The sequence below is a fragment of the Drosophila ananassae genome (genome assembly GCF_017639315.1).
Source record: "Drosophila ananassae strain 14024-0371.13 chromosome 4 unlocalized genomic scaffold, ASM1763931v2 tig00000061, whole genome shotgun sequence".
NCBI classification, from domain to species: Eukaryota; Metazoa; Arthropoda; class Insecta; order Diptera; family Drosophilidae; genus Drosophila; species Drosophila ananassae.
Genome location: NW_025319038.1, coordinates 2686802 through 2704438, shown reverse-complemented (window position 1 = coordinate 2704438; position 17637 = coordinate 2686802). Strand labels below are relative to the sequence as shown.

The 17637-nt window shown below is 36.5% G+C and overlaps 2 protein-coding genes across 3 annotated transcripts in view; one reads left to right on the top strand and one right to left on the bottom strand.

The window, feature by feature from the left end:
• LOC116656339 overlaps nt 1-4965 on the bottom strand; it is a 27346-nt gene extending 22381 nt beyond the window's left edge. Inside the window, exons 1-2 of one of the 2 annotated variants that reach the window (XR_004311299.2) lie at nt 4412-4965; nt 3699-3811 (exon numbers count right to left, since the gene is read on the bottom strand). The gene's annotated coding sequence lies outside the window, so the exon portion shown is untranslated. Of the gene's footprint in view, nt 1-3698; nt 3812-4411 lie in introns of those variants that run through there. The other variant, XM_032455761.2, reaches the window with a different exon arrangement.
• On the top strand, nt 3010-17637 carry LOC6506061 (microphthalmia-associated transcription factor). Its single transcript, XM_001966613.4, has 9 exons — nt 3010-3688; nt 6539-6860; nt 6917-7036; nt 7127-7519; nt 15630-15650; nt 15721-15880; nt 15943-16184; nt 16239-16406; nt 16470-17637. Exons 1-9 carry the CDS (start codon nt 3513-3515, stop codon nt 17037-17039), a joined length of 2172 nt encoding a protein of 723 aa, XP_001966649.1. The 5' UTR covers nt 3010-3512; the 3' UTR covers nt 17040-17637.

Here is a 17637-nt window from a genome sequence, read left to right as displayed (position 1 = left end):
GTCCTTGAATTTTATTGCTTCCCGACACATACATTTTTATATAATCTTATTTATGGAAATGTAGACAGCCAGCATTTTCTGACACGCATAAATTTTAACGTTCCTAGTAGAAGGACTAGAAACATTCGTCCTCTACTCCTCAGCCATTGTAGTTCGGCATATGCCCAACACGATCCGTTCAGGGTATCATGTTCGGCTACAAGAGTCTCTACCATATCTTGTCACCTTGCTCCACTAATAATCTTAAATCCCTTATATTAAACGCTTTATCTGTGCAACACTCTTTCTCGTGATATCTTACTCCTACTCTCATCTTATTTATCTCGGATCTATTCCCGCGATTCGAGCCGTACGTTACGCGGCAGTGTTCCTCGGTCGGTTGGACGGGAGGTGGGCTGTACGTATGCGGTGGGAACCGCGCGAAAAAAAAAAAACAATTTGAATTGTTATATTTTTTGTTCTTAAATTATATAGTTATAAGTATTTTAATATTATTTATTTCATGCTTTAATTATTGTTAACTTATATATTCCTGATCAGGATCACCTCCTGAGTCGATATAATCATGTCCGTCTGTGCGTCTATCTGTCTGTTTCTACGCAAACTAGTCTCTCAGTTTTAAAGCTATCGAGTTGAAACTATGCAAACATCCTTCTTTTGTTTGCAGGCAGTATATAAGTCGGAAACCACGGGATCGGATGACTCGGATGATCGGTAACTGAACCAGGACCGGCAGGACATGTTCGGGTGGGTAGTCAACTAGTGATAAGCTACCAAAAACATGAAAATCGTGTAATTTTCCCAAAACAAAATTATTTGTGCAAAGCAAAAACACTAGTACGCTTTGAATTACGCGAAATAAACTCATTTACGAGTTTTTCCAGATCGAGCTCGTCGGTCATATTTGAATAAATATGTAGAAGAGCGACGTTGTTCAGCCGATTTTGACGATAATTTGTATTCGATTATTTCGAGTGGGTAATTTTACTACTCGGGATTTCTCAAGTGGGTCTAGCTATCCACTACTCCCACTACTCCTGCCGGGCCTGAACTGAACTATCGGAAATGGCGTGAACTTGCTTTTTTTTTGCAAAAAATGAAAGCCACGATCCGACGAATATTTTTCGAATGGCAACGTCTTGTAGACACCTATCTCACGCACGCTACGTGGTTGTTAAACGCTATAATAACTTAAAAAAAAACTTCAAACGCGTTTATCTCCAAACCACGTTTTCCAGTCTAATTAAATCTCTTAGGCCTGATCTATTGACCCGATTCTCTTCATCTAAGAACTGTTTGGAAGTGCATGCTTTTTTACGCCCTGTAGCAACATCATGTATAAAAATTATTTATTAATATTTTTTTAAACGTTGTTGAAATGGAAAAAACAAGCAAAATTTTAACTTTTATGTTCATTTTTTAATGAATTTTACTTTGATACTAACAATGTTGCTACCATATAGAAAATATGATTATCTTTAAGTGATAATAACGATTTCTGATCTCAGTCCACTACAAGAAGCGGCAGAATTTTGGTTAGGACACTGTTGAGCCAAGCAGACAAGGGCGAAGCTGCTAAATAAGTCACATATGTTATAAATCTGAGTAGCAGCGGCGGGTTATCGGCAGTTCTGGTTTTTGTTTACATCTCCCCGTTCGCATGCGCTTTGCTGGTATTTGTAGCGCATGCGCTTTGGGGAGCTTTTTTGGAGAGCTGCTGCACACCAGCAAATCGTGCATTTGTGTGCGTTCGTATTGCTAAGTTCGTATTGCTAAGCTTGGGTACTTGTATTATTGTATTGATTGGAACAGCTGCAAGTTGGGTTAGAGTTGAACCCTCGAGAAATAAAAATATTGAAATTGCCTTGAAAATTGAACTGTGGAATTTAATTCGTTTGGCCGCTATTAAAAACCATTAATAGCTCAACATTTTGGTGACCCCGACGTGATATGGTCGGATAATGCCACCAACTTTGTGGGTGCCAAGAATGAGCTTATGGAGTTGAAGCAAAGATTCCTCAGCCAGGAGCACCAGGCTTCTCTGCACGATTTTTGCCTGTCTGAGTCTATCGAGTGGCGATTTATTCCTCCACGCTCTCCTCATTTTGGTGGTCTATGGGAAGCAGCAGTGAAAACGGCTAAGCACCATCTTTATCGTGCAGTTGGTCCCGCAGTTCTTGGCTTTGAAGAATTAAGGACTTTGTTGTGCCGCATCGCCTCAATTATTAATTCTCGGCCCCTTGTGTCGATTTCAGAGAATCCTGAGGATCTAGATGTCCTGACGCCGGCTCATTTTTTAAATGGCGGACCGCCTTCAACATTCATCGAGCCGGACCTTACTGCGCTAAACTTTAATCGGCTGGATGGGTGGCAGAGAGTCTCCTTCCTGCAGCAGGTTTTCTGGGCTCGTTGGAAGGAGGAGTACCTTACGCTGTTGCAGCAGCGTTCCAAATGGCGCACCCCTGGCCCTGTAATTGCTGTTGGAGACATAGTCCTGGTGAAGGATGAAAATCTACCTCCAATGAAGTGGCCTCTGGCCAGGATACTGGAGCTGGTTCCTGGGCGTGACGGAGTGCACCGTGTGGCCGTTCTCAAAACAGCGGTGGGAGTGACTAAGCGTGCGGTGTCACGGCTGTGTCTGCTGCCTGTCAAGGATTCGGTTGAAGATTCAGTCTTCAACGGGGGGAGGATGTTGAGCCAAGCAGACAAGGGCGAAGCTGCTAAATAAGTCACATATGTTATAAATCTGAGTAGCAGCGGCGGGTTATCGGCAGTTCTGGTTTTTGTTTACATCTCCCCGTTCGCATGCGCTTTGCTGGTATTTGTAGCGCATGCGCTTTGGGGAGCTTTTTTGGAGAGCTGCTGCACACCAGCAAATCGTGCATTTGTGTGCGTTCGTATTGCTAAGTTCGTATTGCTAAGCTTGGGTACTTGTATTATTGTATTGATTGGAACAGCTGCAAGTTGGGTTAGAGTTGAACCCTCGAGAAATAAAAATATTGAAATTGCCTTGAAAATTGAACTGTGGAATTTAATTCGTTTGGCCGCTATTAAAAACCATTAATAGCTCAACAGACACTATGTTTCGCTCGGAAGGGCCCACGGAAATGTGCCTCTTGTAGCCGGCATTTTGAATTATTTCAACTCTTACATTTTTAAATTCTCTGATAATAAACTAATATAATGATCAAAACCAAAAATTCGTACGCCTTTTCAAAAAAAAAATTATTTAAAATATTCTTGGCTTATTTGTTTCAATAAAATATTAAACAAAAACATTTTATGTATTACGTTTATTCATACGTATGTATCTACGTTACGTAGAGACGATCTCTACCGACATTTTTTCACTGCCAGCAATTGAAAGCTCTAACCGAGTTATGAAACTTTGAGCACTCGTTTTTGGATCCATCTGTAGGTCGGCTGTGATGACACAGATGCGTGTAGAATGAACAAATTTTTATGAATTTGAACATACATATAATACCTAATTTGTGGCAATCGCAGAAAATATGGCAGAGTCTGGAATCGATTTGGGTTTTGATATGGAGTTTGATTTGAACATTAGTCTACTAAATGATAACGAAAGTATGGAGTTACTACCTAATATAACTGTGGCAGGAAGTTCGGAAAATGTCGAATTTTATGAATTAAAGTCATCCACTCGCTCTATTCGATCAGAAGAAGTGTAAGTATAAATATACAATCATATACACATATATATATATATATATATATAGATTTAAATATAACATAAAATGCGTCCATTGATATTTTATATTTGAGTCCGATATCAATAATGCAATTTTATCTGAAAGAAAATGTACATGCATTCGTTTATTGGTTTATTTATGAAAATCGACTTTATATGTATACATATGAACACATTCAACACGATATTATTTGATATATGTATGATTAACGCAAATTTTTTATCTTATCAAACAATATTCATTAATGTATGAGTTTAATGAACAAACCTACATACATGTGTATGTATGTAAGTGAGTACGATATATGTATGTATCTGGTTTAATATGCTTTTACTAAAGTATTTTCTACTCTAGTAAAAAATTAAATTCTCGATATACATACATAATTCAAATATACATATGAATACTTAAAGTTTTTTTCATTTGCAAAAAAATACTTATTTATATAATCGATTTATGTATTTATTTGATTTAAAAATTATCGTCGTATGGTGGTATAAACGTGTAAATTTTTTACTGTAATAAACTTGTAACATACATACATACATATATGCTATGGATGGATCAATTCCGATCGATAATCTACACAAATACATATATATATATATGTATATACAAATGTATTTTAGCATATCAGTCATCCAGTTTTTATAAATTTAAAAATGTTAAACTTTAGGTTAAATTTTTTTAAAACGCACCAGTCGGAACCAATATTTTAATTCTTCGACTATAGAATATAGTATCTAGTTGCCCACATTACGGATGCGGCGGATTTTTACATACATGCATATTCCGTACGTGTATATTCATAACAGTTGGATTTCTACATTTGTAAATGATATCAATTTATCAATATTCTAATTAAGCCAAAAAAAAAAACATGCACATATTTTGTGATATTCACAAATTAATGCCTTGGAAAAAATTTAGCAAAATTTTTGTTAATACTTTAGGTAGTTCCTATCGATTAAAAATTGTATTTTAATTCCCTATCAAAAAGTATCCCTATCAAATATTATTTAACTTTACACCTTACAGAAATGCCATAATTGGTTGTTATTTAAGGTAGAAGCAACGGGACTTTCTAAAATTACAAAAGGTTTTTAAACTATATCTGGTATTTGCAATAAATATCTTATAATATGAACTATAACCTAATAATAATTTAGCCTTTTAAATAGCCAGAAATTGTATTTAAATATACATTTATTACAAATTTAAAAGTAGAGCGCATAAATTTTCTAGTTTTATTTAATCTAAGAAACTTATCGAAAAAATTTAGAACATTTCGTCACACAAGAGGATGCCATTTCTAGCTTTTTTTAACAAACTTATCTGCGTTTTAATGTTGATTTTGCTTAAACTTTTAAAACGTATTATTTTAATGGTACTAATTTTAACAGACCTAATTCTATAATTTAAAATATATTTCTGTCTATTTATACAATTTTCTGGATGTTTGTTAATGTTTGTGACAAATACCCCTCAGCAGCTTTAAAAATATTCTAATTCCTAATTACCTTTTTCGATTTTTTTTCTCAAATCGTGTTCTTTTATATTCTTGCTTATAAATAATTGTAACAGAAAATAAAACAAGTCGCAATAAATACAAATTATTTTTTTAATGATGTGATGGTTTTTGTCCATGGTTAACACACTCTGTTTAAATATGTACATTATTCATATACCTGCATACATAGATAAAAAATTTTTTAAAATATGATCTTGATATAAATGGGTAATAAATCACGCTAGTACGTGAGGCTGTCGAACCGCATTCCAGAGGTGCGTAAAAAAATCATTATAGCGGCGGGTACCATTGAAACATTATGATCACCCTGTTTTCATACCATAACATGATTACACATTAATACATATTTTTTCACATATTACACACCCACATATTTATACTAAATGAAAACATGCTATAGGTGGTGTACAAGGCAAGCGATTTATTACGCTCAGAATAAAATAATTTGAAAACAATTTATTAGTAAAAGTATTGACATTTTAAGTTTGCTTAAATTTATTTTACAACTTACCCTTGGAAGTAAAACAAAAATACAATTTATATTAATAAATTGAGTTTTATTTCATACAAAATTAGAAGGGATTAATATTGTCGAAACCTCATTTTTTTGATCTTACAAATCATGCGTCGGTGCCAGATTTTCATGTAGTGTAAATATACCACTGAACGCTACATTATAAATAACAAAATATATTCAATATTAAATAAATTTTATAATCTGCGAATTCCCCGATATAATATTTTTAAACGGGTAAAATGGAAATATAAAAAAATTGATGAGAAAAACCGAGTACAACTAATTTTAATAGTCCTGGTGTCTTCATTGCAAAATCAAAATGAATTACGAAAAACTAGTCCAGCCGTCATCAGATACAACTTCTATGGAGTTCACAGACTTTCTGAGAAGGGTTCAGACCTTGAAGATGTCACAGCGCAGTTGCTCCGCAGGCATTGAAATCGGCGAGGAACCTTCTTTATTAAATGAAAGACATCATTATGACACAAACATTTCATGCTCTTCATCGAAAGAACTGTTAAATGATGACGAAGTTACAAAAAATATTCGGGTTACAGTTGGTATAGATAAAGATTTGGAAATGATACTGGAAATGGACCCAAGCATTGTAGATTTAGGCGATATAACCCTTGCTGATACTACCGAGCCGCGCATAGTGGGCTTACCTCCACTTTCGGGTGGGTAGGTATAAATTATACTGACTTGTTGGATTGGCCCAGTTAGTTATGATAAATATTGTTTACAAACCTTTAATAATTTTTATTTTTTTATTAACAGACCGAGTTTTAAAAATGCTACCCCTACTTCCCGAACTCAACTGAAATTACAATTGCAACGAGAACAACATCAACAGCAACAACAAATTTTAATGCAGCAACAGATGTTGGATTCGCCAGATCAAAAAATGCACGTAATATTTGAAAATGGTCAAAGAAGGAACGACTCTGAATTAATCGGTACTAGTAGTAAAAGTGGATCAAGTTTAGAACATATATCAAATTTAGTTCAAAACGAGCGATTGATGGAATCGTCAAGTCCAGTTGAACTTAAAGTTCCTCTTCAGAGCATTGGTGTAGATGTACCACCCCAAGTACTGCAGGTAATAAAGAGGTTTTGAACATAAAATCCATAATAAGAGAAAAAAATAATTTTTAGGTCAGTACGGTGCTTGAGAATCCGACCAGATATCATGTTATTCAAAAGCAAAAAAACCAAGTAAGGCAATATCTGAGTGAATCATTCAGACCATCTATTTGGAGCTGCCATAATAGTGAAGTATGTACCCTATTTAAAGAATAAACGAAGTTCAAATTGATTTTATTTTACATATTATACATTTTATTAACATCTTCTTGTAATTTACAGAGCTCATCTGTGGAAAACGCAAGGTTATCAATGGAAATACCAAACAGTTTTCGATGTGATACGCCTGAAAAAAATAATAGAATAGTCAATTCCAACGAGTCTATGAAAATTTCACCCTTTGGCGGATTTTTTTCCACAAATGATAGTAGTACAGTTTCCGAACCACTTTCATTAGGAAATATAACACAAGAAACAGATGAATCCCCTGTAGCTATACCCAAAACACACTTGAGTTTTGCCAAGACAAATTCCAGTATAAATTCTTCCATAAACAAACGAGTTTCCTCGGGAATAAACAGTTCTTCCCGGATATCGAGTACTGGAAGTTCATTGCAATCGACTTCTGCGCCTTTATCTCCAAGTATAAGTTCAGTAGCTACTAGTGCTTCAGAAGTAAGTATACAAATTTAAGACAAATTATAAAGATTCATAAACGTAAAGCATTGAATGACGTCAAACTCATTAGTTAAGATTTTGTACATGTTATGATAAGGAAGTTTTGCAGATATTTATAAAATTTAAAATTGTAAATTTTACACTAATTCTAGAAACAGACAACGGAAATATTTTTATCGACTCAGGAGGTAGTGCTGATCAAAATTATGTATACTTTATAGGTCGTACATTTATGCTTCCTGCTACACACAATTTTTTCAATCTTTTAGAATATACTCTTTTCCCTTTATACTAATTTTATAGTTCATTTGCATTGAATCGGAAAGTGAGGATCAAGAGAAACATCGGGAAAATGTTCTTGAGCATTCATCCTTTAATCAATGGACACTATGTAACTATTAATTTTGTAGCTTTCAATCCCTTTGCCACCGAATGTTTTGCATTATAGTCACCATTATAGTCATAGTCAGCTATGAAGCAGCTTCTCAATGAGTTATACAAGTTCATGAAATCCCCAAAAAGAGTTCTTTAAACACTGAAGAATCATTGGATCCGGGAACAACCGTTTGCGTTCCAAAAGCAAATTTTTAAGGAATCCATTTATTTTTATTATTCATAATTATTTAATCGCAAAAGTCACCTAAAAATGAACACAATTTTTCCATCTCAGCAACAAAAGCTTTAAAGAATATGCAATCCATTTAGACTGACTTTTGTTATACCCTTGCAGAGGGTATTATAATTTTGATCAAAAGTGTGCAACGCAGTGAAGGAGACATCTCCGACCCTATAAAGTATATATATTCATGATCAGGATCACCTCCTGAGTCGATATAAGCATGTCCGTCTGTCCGTCTGTCCGTCTGTCCGTCTGTCTGTCGGTTTCTACGCAAACTAGTCTCTCAGTTTTAGAGCTATCGAGTTGAAACTTTGCACACATCCTTCTTTTTCTTGCAGGTAGTACATAAGTCGGAACGGCCGGGATCGGTCGACTATATCCTATAGCTGCCATATAACTGATTGATCGGAAATGCCATAACTTCGTTGTTTTTTAAGATAGAGGGTTGGGACTTGGGAGGGTCCACACATGTTATATTTGACCAACATATCTTATGTACAAAATTTCATAAGGATCGGCCAACTATATCCTATAGCTGTCATACAACGATCGGAATTGGCATAACTTTGGTGTTTTTTAAGTTAGAAAGATGGGACTTGGTACAGATTCTATTTTGGACAAAATAATCTGATTTGCCAAATTTCATAAGGATCGGCCGACTATATACGATCTTCTATAAATGTAATAATATAAGATGCGTGGCGCCACCTAGCGGACTGCGACTGAACTGCAAGGGTATATCAACTTCGGCTCCGCCCGAAGTTAGCTTTCCTTTCTTGTTTTAATCTAAAGTAGTTTCATTAGGAGATTTTTATTGTATTAGGAGTGGATGAAGAAGTTTGGCTGCATAGTAGGTTGAAGACATAGTCTGGTTAGACGACTTCTGAGGTCTGGTATAGTGACACAGTTGCTGAACTTCATATTTTTTTTTCATGCATGCTTCTATGTAGGGTAGGTCACCTCTTATTGCTTATTGCATTTTTGTTTAGTGGTTTGTTTCTTGCACCAGTTTAATCTTAAATAGTGGTTGAGGAATAGTATCCATATTTAGTATATTCATTATACTCTTAACATTGAAGCATTTTCCCTGAGTCTTTCGGTTATATCTGCTGTTATTACAGTTTATTACAGTTTCAGTGCCTCTTGTACTTTTTAGTTGGTTAGATTAAAAATTTATAAGCTCATTATCGAGATATCTCGTTACAGAGCGGAAATTGTCTTCATCATTTATCTAGAGTTTTTTTTATTAAACTCTCAATTAAAGTTATTTGCCCCAATAATATTTTGGAGGATTAAAGCACACTTTCCAGGTTGCACCCAGAAGAAAACAAAAGAGAAATCGCAGAGTATGTTTGCAATTAACTTCGCTGGGAAATTTCCACAATCTCTCTGTGACCCTATGACGGGCTAGTTAATAGTTCTTTCGGCATAACAAGAATGGGCTTGGATTTAACCCATCCAAGACCATCCAATATCTAGTTTGAAACATATGAAGCTCTTAGGCTTAGGCACAAATATAGGGAGTACTTCGACCTTGTAGGCCTTAGAAAATAGAGTAATCTGACCTCCAGAAACTTGTGCATGATCTGGCTCTTTCGTTCCAGGAAGAGAAGCATAAGGCAAATTTCTTTTAACAAGCAAGACTGCAGTCTTTCAATCAAGGCAATCAAAGCGCAAGGTGGACAGGCACGGATGCGGCCAGATCATCGTTGCCTAGTATTGATTAGTGCAGAGACATAGTGCAGGGACATAGAGGAAAAGAAAACGGTTGCGCACCTTCTATGTTACTGCCCAGCAATTGCCCAGCGCCATTACACTTATGGACCTAACTGAACTCAAAGATCTTTTCAAGCCGGATGGGACAATGAGCCGCCACAAGTAGGATAGGCACATAAGCACAGCAAACAGGAAGGGAGGAATCCATTTTCAGATCCCTTGTTTGAGCGGTAGCACAGAGAGTCTTAGCGGATCAAGTGGAGCGGTAGATTTTCCCTTGCCCACTCTTTTCGCCGCCTCAAGCTAACCTAATCTAACGTGTAGTGGTTGGGGGATGAGAACTTTGAACTTCAAGACTAGGATACTGGAGCTCTGCTTGTGCATAAATCCACTATAGTGACCCCGCTCTCGAGCGGTCACCCTAGCGGTCAGTTTTGTTACATTTGGTGTTCCTCCGATGTGTCAATTGAAATATAATCATTATTTCGTGCAGACGTTGCAGATTTTGGCTTTACTGTTTGCTTTTATAATTTTATTTGTATCACTTGAAATTGCTATTAATTCTAGCTATCTTTAATAGTATAGTTATGTAAACCAGAAGAAAAAATGCGTGATAGAAAACATTTTTTATAGTGTTTGTTTTTGCTATTTTTGACCTGCTTCATTAGAACTGCCTCGAAACTCGTCACGGATCGACATATGCTTTTGAATGAAATTTTTTTTTTTGCGCGGTTCCTACTGCATACGTACAGCCCACCTCCCGTCCAACCTACCGAGGGACGCTACCGCATCACGTACGGCTCGAATCGCGGGAATAGATCCGAGATAGTTTAAGCGAGGAAACGCCACTGATAAGGCGTTTAATATATGCGATTTAAGATTGTTAGTAACGGATAATACCGTTCAATCGTCAGAGAGAGTGGACGTGTTTCTGTGCTGCTCCGCCAGCAGCTAAGCAAATACCAGAAAACTAAGTGAAAAAGCAAAAGAAGTGGTGTGCTCTAGAAATCGCGAAAGGAAGCTTTTGGACACACATAAGTCTCGAGCTTATAGTGTCCAATAACTAACACAAAAGCAACATCGGTAGCTGTCTTTCAGCCCCCCCGAGCAACAATCCAAACGGGCATTGACCGATATATCCAAGTAAAACGAAAGCTCAGTCCCCAGGTGAAAAAACGCTGCAAAAGCAATGAAAGTCAACAATAAAGACGAACCGATTAATTCTCTGTCTAAAAACAGATTTTCTATATTAAGCGAAGACCGTAATAATGAAGAGAATACGGAAGTTCCCAAAGCCAAACAAAAGCCGCCACCCATTTACATACGTGATCAAAACTGCAGCGATATGGTAAACTGTCTCGCTAAGCTAATTGGAAATAACAATTTTCATATAATGCCACTGACCAAGGGCAATATACGGGAGACCAAGCTCCAAGTTTACACGGAGGAAAATCATCGCCTAGCCACGAAATACCTAAACGACAACCAGAAAAACTATTACACCTACCAATTGAAGAGCAGAAAGGGCCTTCAAGTGGTCATAAAGGGTATTGAATCGTCGGTACCAATAAAAGAAATCATCGAAGCCCTTTCAAGCGCAGGCTTTAAAGTTAAGGGAGCCATTAATGTCATCAACAGACAAAAAGTCCCCCAGCCTATGTTCAAAGTTGAGCTGCAACCTGAAACGAAAACATTTCCTAAAAATATGATTCATCCCATATACAAACTACACTATCTTCTGCACAGAAGAATCACGGTAGAGGAACCTCATAAGCGCAACCAACCTCTACAGTGTTCAAACTGCCAAGAATATGGGCACTCAAAGTCGTACTGCACTTTGCGTGCAGTCTGTGTGGCTTGTGGCGGCCTCCATGACACTGCCACCTGTACCATAAATAAAACCGACCATAACTCTAAGAAATGTGGCAACTGCGGTGGAAACCATACTGCCAATTACAGGGGATGCCCAGTTTATAAAGAGCTAAAATATCGTATGAATACAAAAAAACCCTTACAACAACTTTAGTTTGCCATTCACACTAACCAACCAGCATAGTTTCATGATGCGCCGCTCCACCACTACCAACTTATTGGTGCTAACATCTTTTATCACGGATGGGTTCCGGAATGGCTTACAAACAGACGTCATTTACACTGACTTCAGTAAAGCATTTGACTTTGTTAACCATTGACTTCTTATAAGTAAGCTCAGTCTTTTGGGATTCCCAACTAATCTTCTTATCTGGATTTCGAGCTACTTATCTGGGAGAACCCAACATGTCATCTTTAAAGATGTTACCTCGCGTTTAGTCCGCGCAACATCTTGGGGGCCCCAAGGAAGCCATCTTGTACCCCTACTTTTTACACTGTTTAATAACGACCTGCCCCTTGCCTAAACTAATTCACTTGTACTTATGTACGCTGATGACGTTAAGCTATGCCTTCAGTATAAATTCACTAGCACCCAGTCTAGACTTCAATCCGATTTGGATAAACTTCGAAATTTGTGTTTAGCAAATAACCTAATCTAGGATCTAGGTGTCTTATTAGATTTGAGACTTAAATTTACTGACCATATATCTACCATGGTTAATAAAGCTATGGGTGTGTTTGGTTTTATTAAAAGATGTCAAAAGAATTTAATGACCCGTACATAACTAGAACTTTATATACATCATTGGTCCGATTCTTGAGTATGAATCGTGAGCATTTACTAACACGCGTTAATTTTAGCGTTCCTAGTAGAAAGACTAGAAACTTTCGTCCTCTACTCCTCAGCCATTGTAGTTCGACATATGCCTAACACGATCCGTTTAGGGTATTAAGTTCCGACTACAATGGTCTCACCACATCTTGTCACTTTGCTCCACTAACAATTTTAAATCGCTTATATTAAACGCCTTATCTGCGCAACACTCTTCCTCGTGATATCTTTCTTTCGGATCTATTCCCGCTATTCGAGCCGTACGTTACTCGGCAGCGTCCCTCGGTCAGTTGGACGGGAGGTGGGCTGTACGTAAGCAGTGGGAACCGCGTAAAAAAAAACGATCTCTTTGGGCATTGGCAGCTATGATCGTTGTCTGAAAATTGCACTAATATAACTCCAACCTTTTTATTCCCATATTGGAGTGGGCACGATGGTGAAGACATTAATTAATTCTGACGGAACCAGTATTATAGTTATTCAAAAGATGACGTGAGTGTCAGTTGTGTAGACATTCTTTTGTAAAGCAGAAGTACATCAGTGGTGGCGATTGGTCGGATGGTGAATGATCCCATATTTGGTCGGGTTGGTTTCGGAGCTTTGTTAGATATTTAAAATGGACTGATTGTTCTACGGCGAACATAAGTTAGTAAGTTGGTTATATCAGTGCGCGTCTGAATGAAGTAGATTCCTTTGTGCTTATTTATGAGGGTCATCTGTTCTTTCAAAGATCTTAAGTGGTTGTTGATAGCAAAACTTTTTTTCGCACCACGTTGATGGTAGAGTCAACAAAGGATGTTTGAAGGAAGTCCTCTGTTATTGGTGGAAGTCCTACTCCTCCTTCTTTATGATAGTTTGGCTATATCTTCTGCGTAAGTGGAAAAGAGTACATCGAATAATGAAGTTCCATGCTAAATAGTTCCAACAATGTTAAACAGTGATCAATGTTGGCTACGAGGGTTGCTATATATATTTCTGGCCTAATAATAAAAATGCGAATATTTATGATTAAAAATGGTTTTATTTTTTTTCAAAATATTTTCCTTATTTCCTCCTTAAACTTATACACTTTTGCATGCGCTCAAACCAATTGCCGAAGCACTTTGTCCACTCCGATTGAGAAACCTCCAAAACATAGTTTTTGAACGCTTCAACAGCATCTTCTGGCGGCAAAAATCGTTGACCACGCATTTTTCTCTTGAAGTGCGGGAATAAAAAGAAGTCATTGGGTGTCAAGTCAGGGCTGTATGGCGGATGACCCATCAATTCGACATTTTAGCCGGTCAAAAAGGCGCTGGTTTGAGATGATGTGTGATGAATGATCCGTCTTCTCTTGTTCGTTTTTCAAATTTCTCCGAAGATTTCAGGCAAACAAATTGTGGTACACCACTCAGAATTGACCGTCCTAAGTTGCTCAAGCGGAGCAGTCGCCACATGGCCTGTTTTACCGAAGAAACAGGCCACCATTTGCTTCGAAGTGCTTTTTCCACGAACAACATTCGTTGGATTTAGCCCGTCTTCGAAGACCCACACGGTCGACTGCTGTTTTGTTTCGGGCTCATAAGTATAGATCCATGATTCGTCACCTGTGAGGATCGTATAAACGTCTCTTAAAACACCGCGATTGTATTTTTTCAAATTTTTTTTTTACCAATCCACACGACCCTTTTTTTGAGCGATTGTCAATTTGTTCATGCAATATCCAATGTATGCTGGTGGAAGAAATGCCTAAGGATGCCTCTATCTCACGGTATGTCACATTGATGTCATTGATTTGTCATTGATGATCCAATATTGTCGACGAACAATGGCACGTAAGACTTGGGCACCATAATGCATATTTTCTTAGGATCATTTTTACAATAGTGTCATTTCCGGAGAAAAAACTGGGCATAGGACAGCTGAGAATATTCCAGTCTGCATTCTACTCAGACACGCTGCGTGTATGCAACATACCCTTTGTAATTTGTGTAGGATTTACTGTGCCTGTCGACATTGTACCGATTAGTGTCGATATCCTTCCAGGCCTATCGAACTGGGGATCTGCTAATGGACACTTAAGTAAGTGATTAAGCTGGTTGGTCAGCTATAATGTGGGGAAGAACAAAGGCTTTAATGTGCTGGTTAAAATCCCAATGAAGAGAATCAACGAGTGCAGGTACTATTGCTCTGCACATTTATGGTTGTGCCCCGATTTATTGACAAAGTTTGTTTAAATCATATCATGTTGATCGGTAAGCAAGACCATTAGAAATGCATCCCATGTGGATGATCCTTTATTGATCTGGCAGGTCAGAGACTGGTCTTTGATGAAGCCGTGAATTGTCATATGAACCAACTATTATGCGTAAGCATGTAATTAGTTGTCTTAATTTTTTGGCAACATTTGGCAATGTTTTTTCTTCCCATCTTTATATTCTTCTTCTTTGACCGTTGGAAGTGATTTTTTTTTTGCTAGTGTGGTAGTAGCTGGATGCGTTTCGACTCGCTTCCAACACTTTTTTTGTATGGATTTGGGATTTTTTGGTTTTCCTTAATCCTTAATTTAGCGATTGAAGTGACAGCGTCACACTGTTGTGAAGAAGTTATTGCTTTCTTTGCAGGAGTCTTCCTGAAATTTGTATTGTGGTACGATAGAAATCACTACTCGTTCCTTTGTATTTTTGTTGGTATCACCAAAATGTTAATCTGTAATGATTAAGTTATGTCAAGGGTATTTAAACCAAGAAATGACCGTCGAGAACTTGCTTAATATAGAAGTTCGACATTTATAGCATGGATATTCCTTATGTGGTAAATTACTGGAAATAAAGCAAAACATTAAAATGATAAATAAAGTAGCATGTTACAATATTTTTTCGATTGCAACGAATTGGAACATCAGCATTTCTTGCTACCGTTCCTGGTTGTTATTACTGTAGTGTTTGTTTCTTTTCAGTTATCGTTATTCAAGTAGGTTATGAACTAAAATTTTGTAGCTGCAAGGGTGTATCAAATTCGGCTCCGGCCGAAGTAAGCTTTTCTTTCATGCTTTTTTTATGATTTACAAAGCTAATGATATTTTACAGCTCCCATCGTTTGAAAGTGATGTAAGTATCATTGTTGTTATCTAGTTTTTGGGTTTAAATCAAACTATGTGGAAAAATTTAATTTTCTTAGCCAGATGATCTGTTTGATGATATACTGCAGAGTGATTCGTTTAACTTTGACAAAGGCTTTAATTCAGAATTATCAATAAAGCAAGAACCACAAAGTTTAACTGATGCAGAAATAAATGCAATTGCCAAAGATCGTCAAAAAAAGGATAATCACAATATGAGTATAATAAATAATATTCAAAAATTAACGCTTGCAGATTCTCTAACATGATTTATCTTACAGTTGAGCGTAGACGCCGCTTTAATATTAACGACCGAATAAAGGAGCTGGGAACATTACTTCCAAAAGGAAGTGAAGCGTTTTACGAAGTTGTGCGTGATATTCGACCAAACAAAGGGACTATATTAAAATCATCCGTTGACTATATTAAATGTTTGAAACATGAGGTTTCCCGCTTAAAGCAAAACGAAATCCGTCAGCGTCAAATGGAAATACAGAATCGAAAGCTTATGTTACGAATTAGGGTAAATAAAGTCGTACATTAGTTTTATATAATTATTAAAATATTATCATTTAAGGAGCTGGAAACACAAGCTAAAACTCATGGTATTATTTTGGCAGACTATCATTTAACTTCGGCATCTGCACCTACACAGGTTGATGCTTATGTGAAGAATACAAGTTCATCGCGTACCGTTTCTCAAAGTCGTCGTTCACTCTTAGATGACCTGATTGGGGAGAATAAAGTATGTCATTAAATAGCAGTTTTTTCCTTTTAATTAACAAAATATTTAATTTTATCTTTTAAGCTAACAGCTCAAAGGAAAAGCGATTCTAATGTTGGAATTATTCAGATTGATGAACTAATGGAAGACTGTAAGCATCCAGTACAAGGTGGAGACCCGATGTTGTGCTCACATAGTCATATGCTTCCGACTTCGCAATCCCCAAGCACAACACAGTTGCATATTGAAAATTTCGAAAAAATGGGTGTTTCGGACCCAAATACGTACGTCTTTAGGGAAAAACCCGATATTGTTGCTGATAACTACTGCAATATTAATTGTGAAAAATCTGTTTGTTCACATCATCAGCTTAATCCAAATGATGTTAATTTGAGTCATAGCCAGCAAACCGATACACGGGATATGTTTAGATTGTCTGATTCAATTAAAAATTCAGATTTTAGTACTCTTGGCCATTGTGGCTCCCATCATGAGTCCTTACTGTCGGCTTCTCATGGTTCAGTAGACGATGATCAGCAGAATTCAGTTAATATGGCAGGAATCATGATAACCGAATCACTTTCTTCTTTAGTAGTAGATGGACACTGTGAGCCTATGCTTCTAGCACCAAATACATTGGACATTGATTTATAATCAAAAATGAATTGTTTCATGTATCTAATTTAATTTGAGTAAAACTCAAATAAAACAAATCGATACAATTACATTAACTTGTAGCTTGTATAGAACAAATTAAAACTCTAGATTTAATGTTAAAAGAATGTTTTTATCAATTGAAAAACTTTTTAATTAGATTATTTACTTACTTATTTTATAAAAAAACACTTTAAGTATTCGTTTTAAGTTTCGACATCTGCATTCGAAATGTCGAATTCATAATTCATTCAGCCATGCAGTCTTCCTACATGGGGTCAAAAATGATCAAATGCGTTATTACGTAATAGATGGACCCCTAAGCTACTATTAAATTTCGTTCGATGCGTTTGATATAAATAAGAATACACCTCAGTTGGGTCTAGTCAAACATTAAAGCAACAAAAAGAATATATTGTAAATTTTAAGATGCGCCCATTGGTACCTCGACCCAATCGAACGATGCGTTTGAAGTTTTTATTAATATGTTTACACCGTTTTCCAAATGAAAATATTGGTCTAGTTTGTCCATTTTTGTTTGTTTTTCTGTTATTTATTTAATAAATTATTATTTTTTATGCTACAACCCGGATAAAAA

What these genes read in the sequence shown, in the direction of transcription:
- LOC6506061 (XM_001966613.4), top strand. Translation starts at nt 3,513, where the DNA reads ATGGCAGAGTCTGGAATCGATTTGGGTTTTGATATGGAGTTTGATTTG. An exon ending in TAGCTACTAGTGCTTCAGAA is followed by an intron (nt 7,520 to 15,629) that starts GTAAGTATACAA and finishes GATATTTTACAG; the next exon opens with CTCCCATCGTTTGAAAGTGA. An exon ending in ACCTGATTGGGGAGAATAAA is followed by an intron (nt 16,407 to 16,469) that starts GTATGTCATTAA and finishes TTATCTTTTAAG; the next exon opens with CTAACAGCTCAAAGGAAAAG.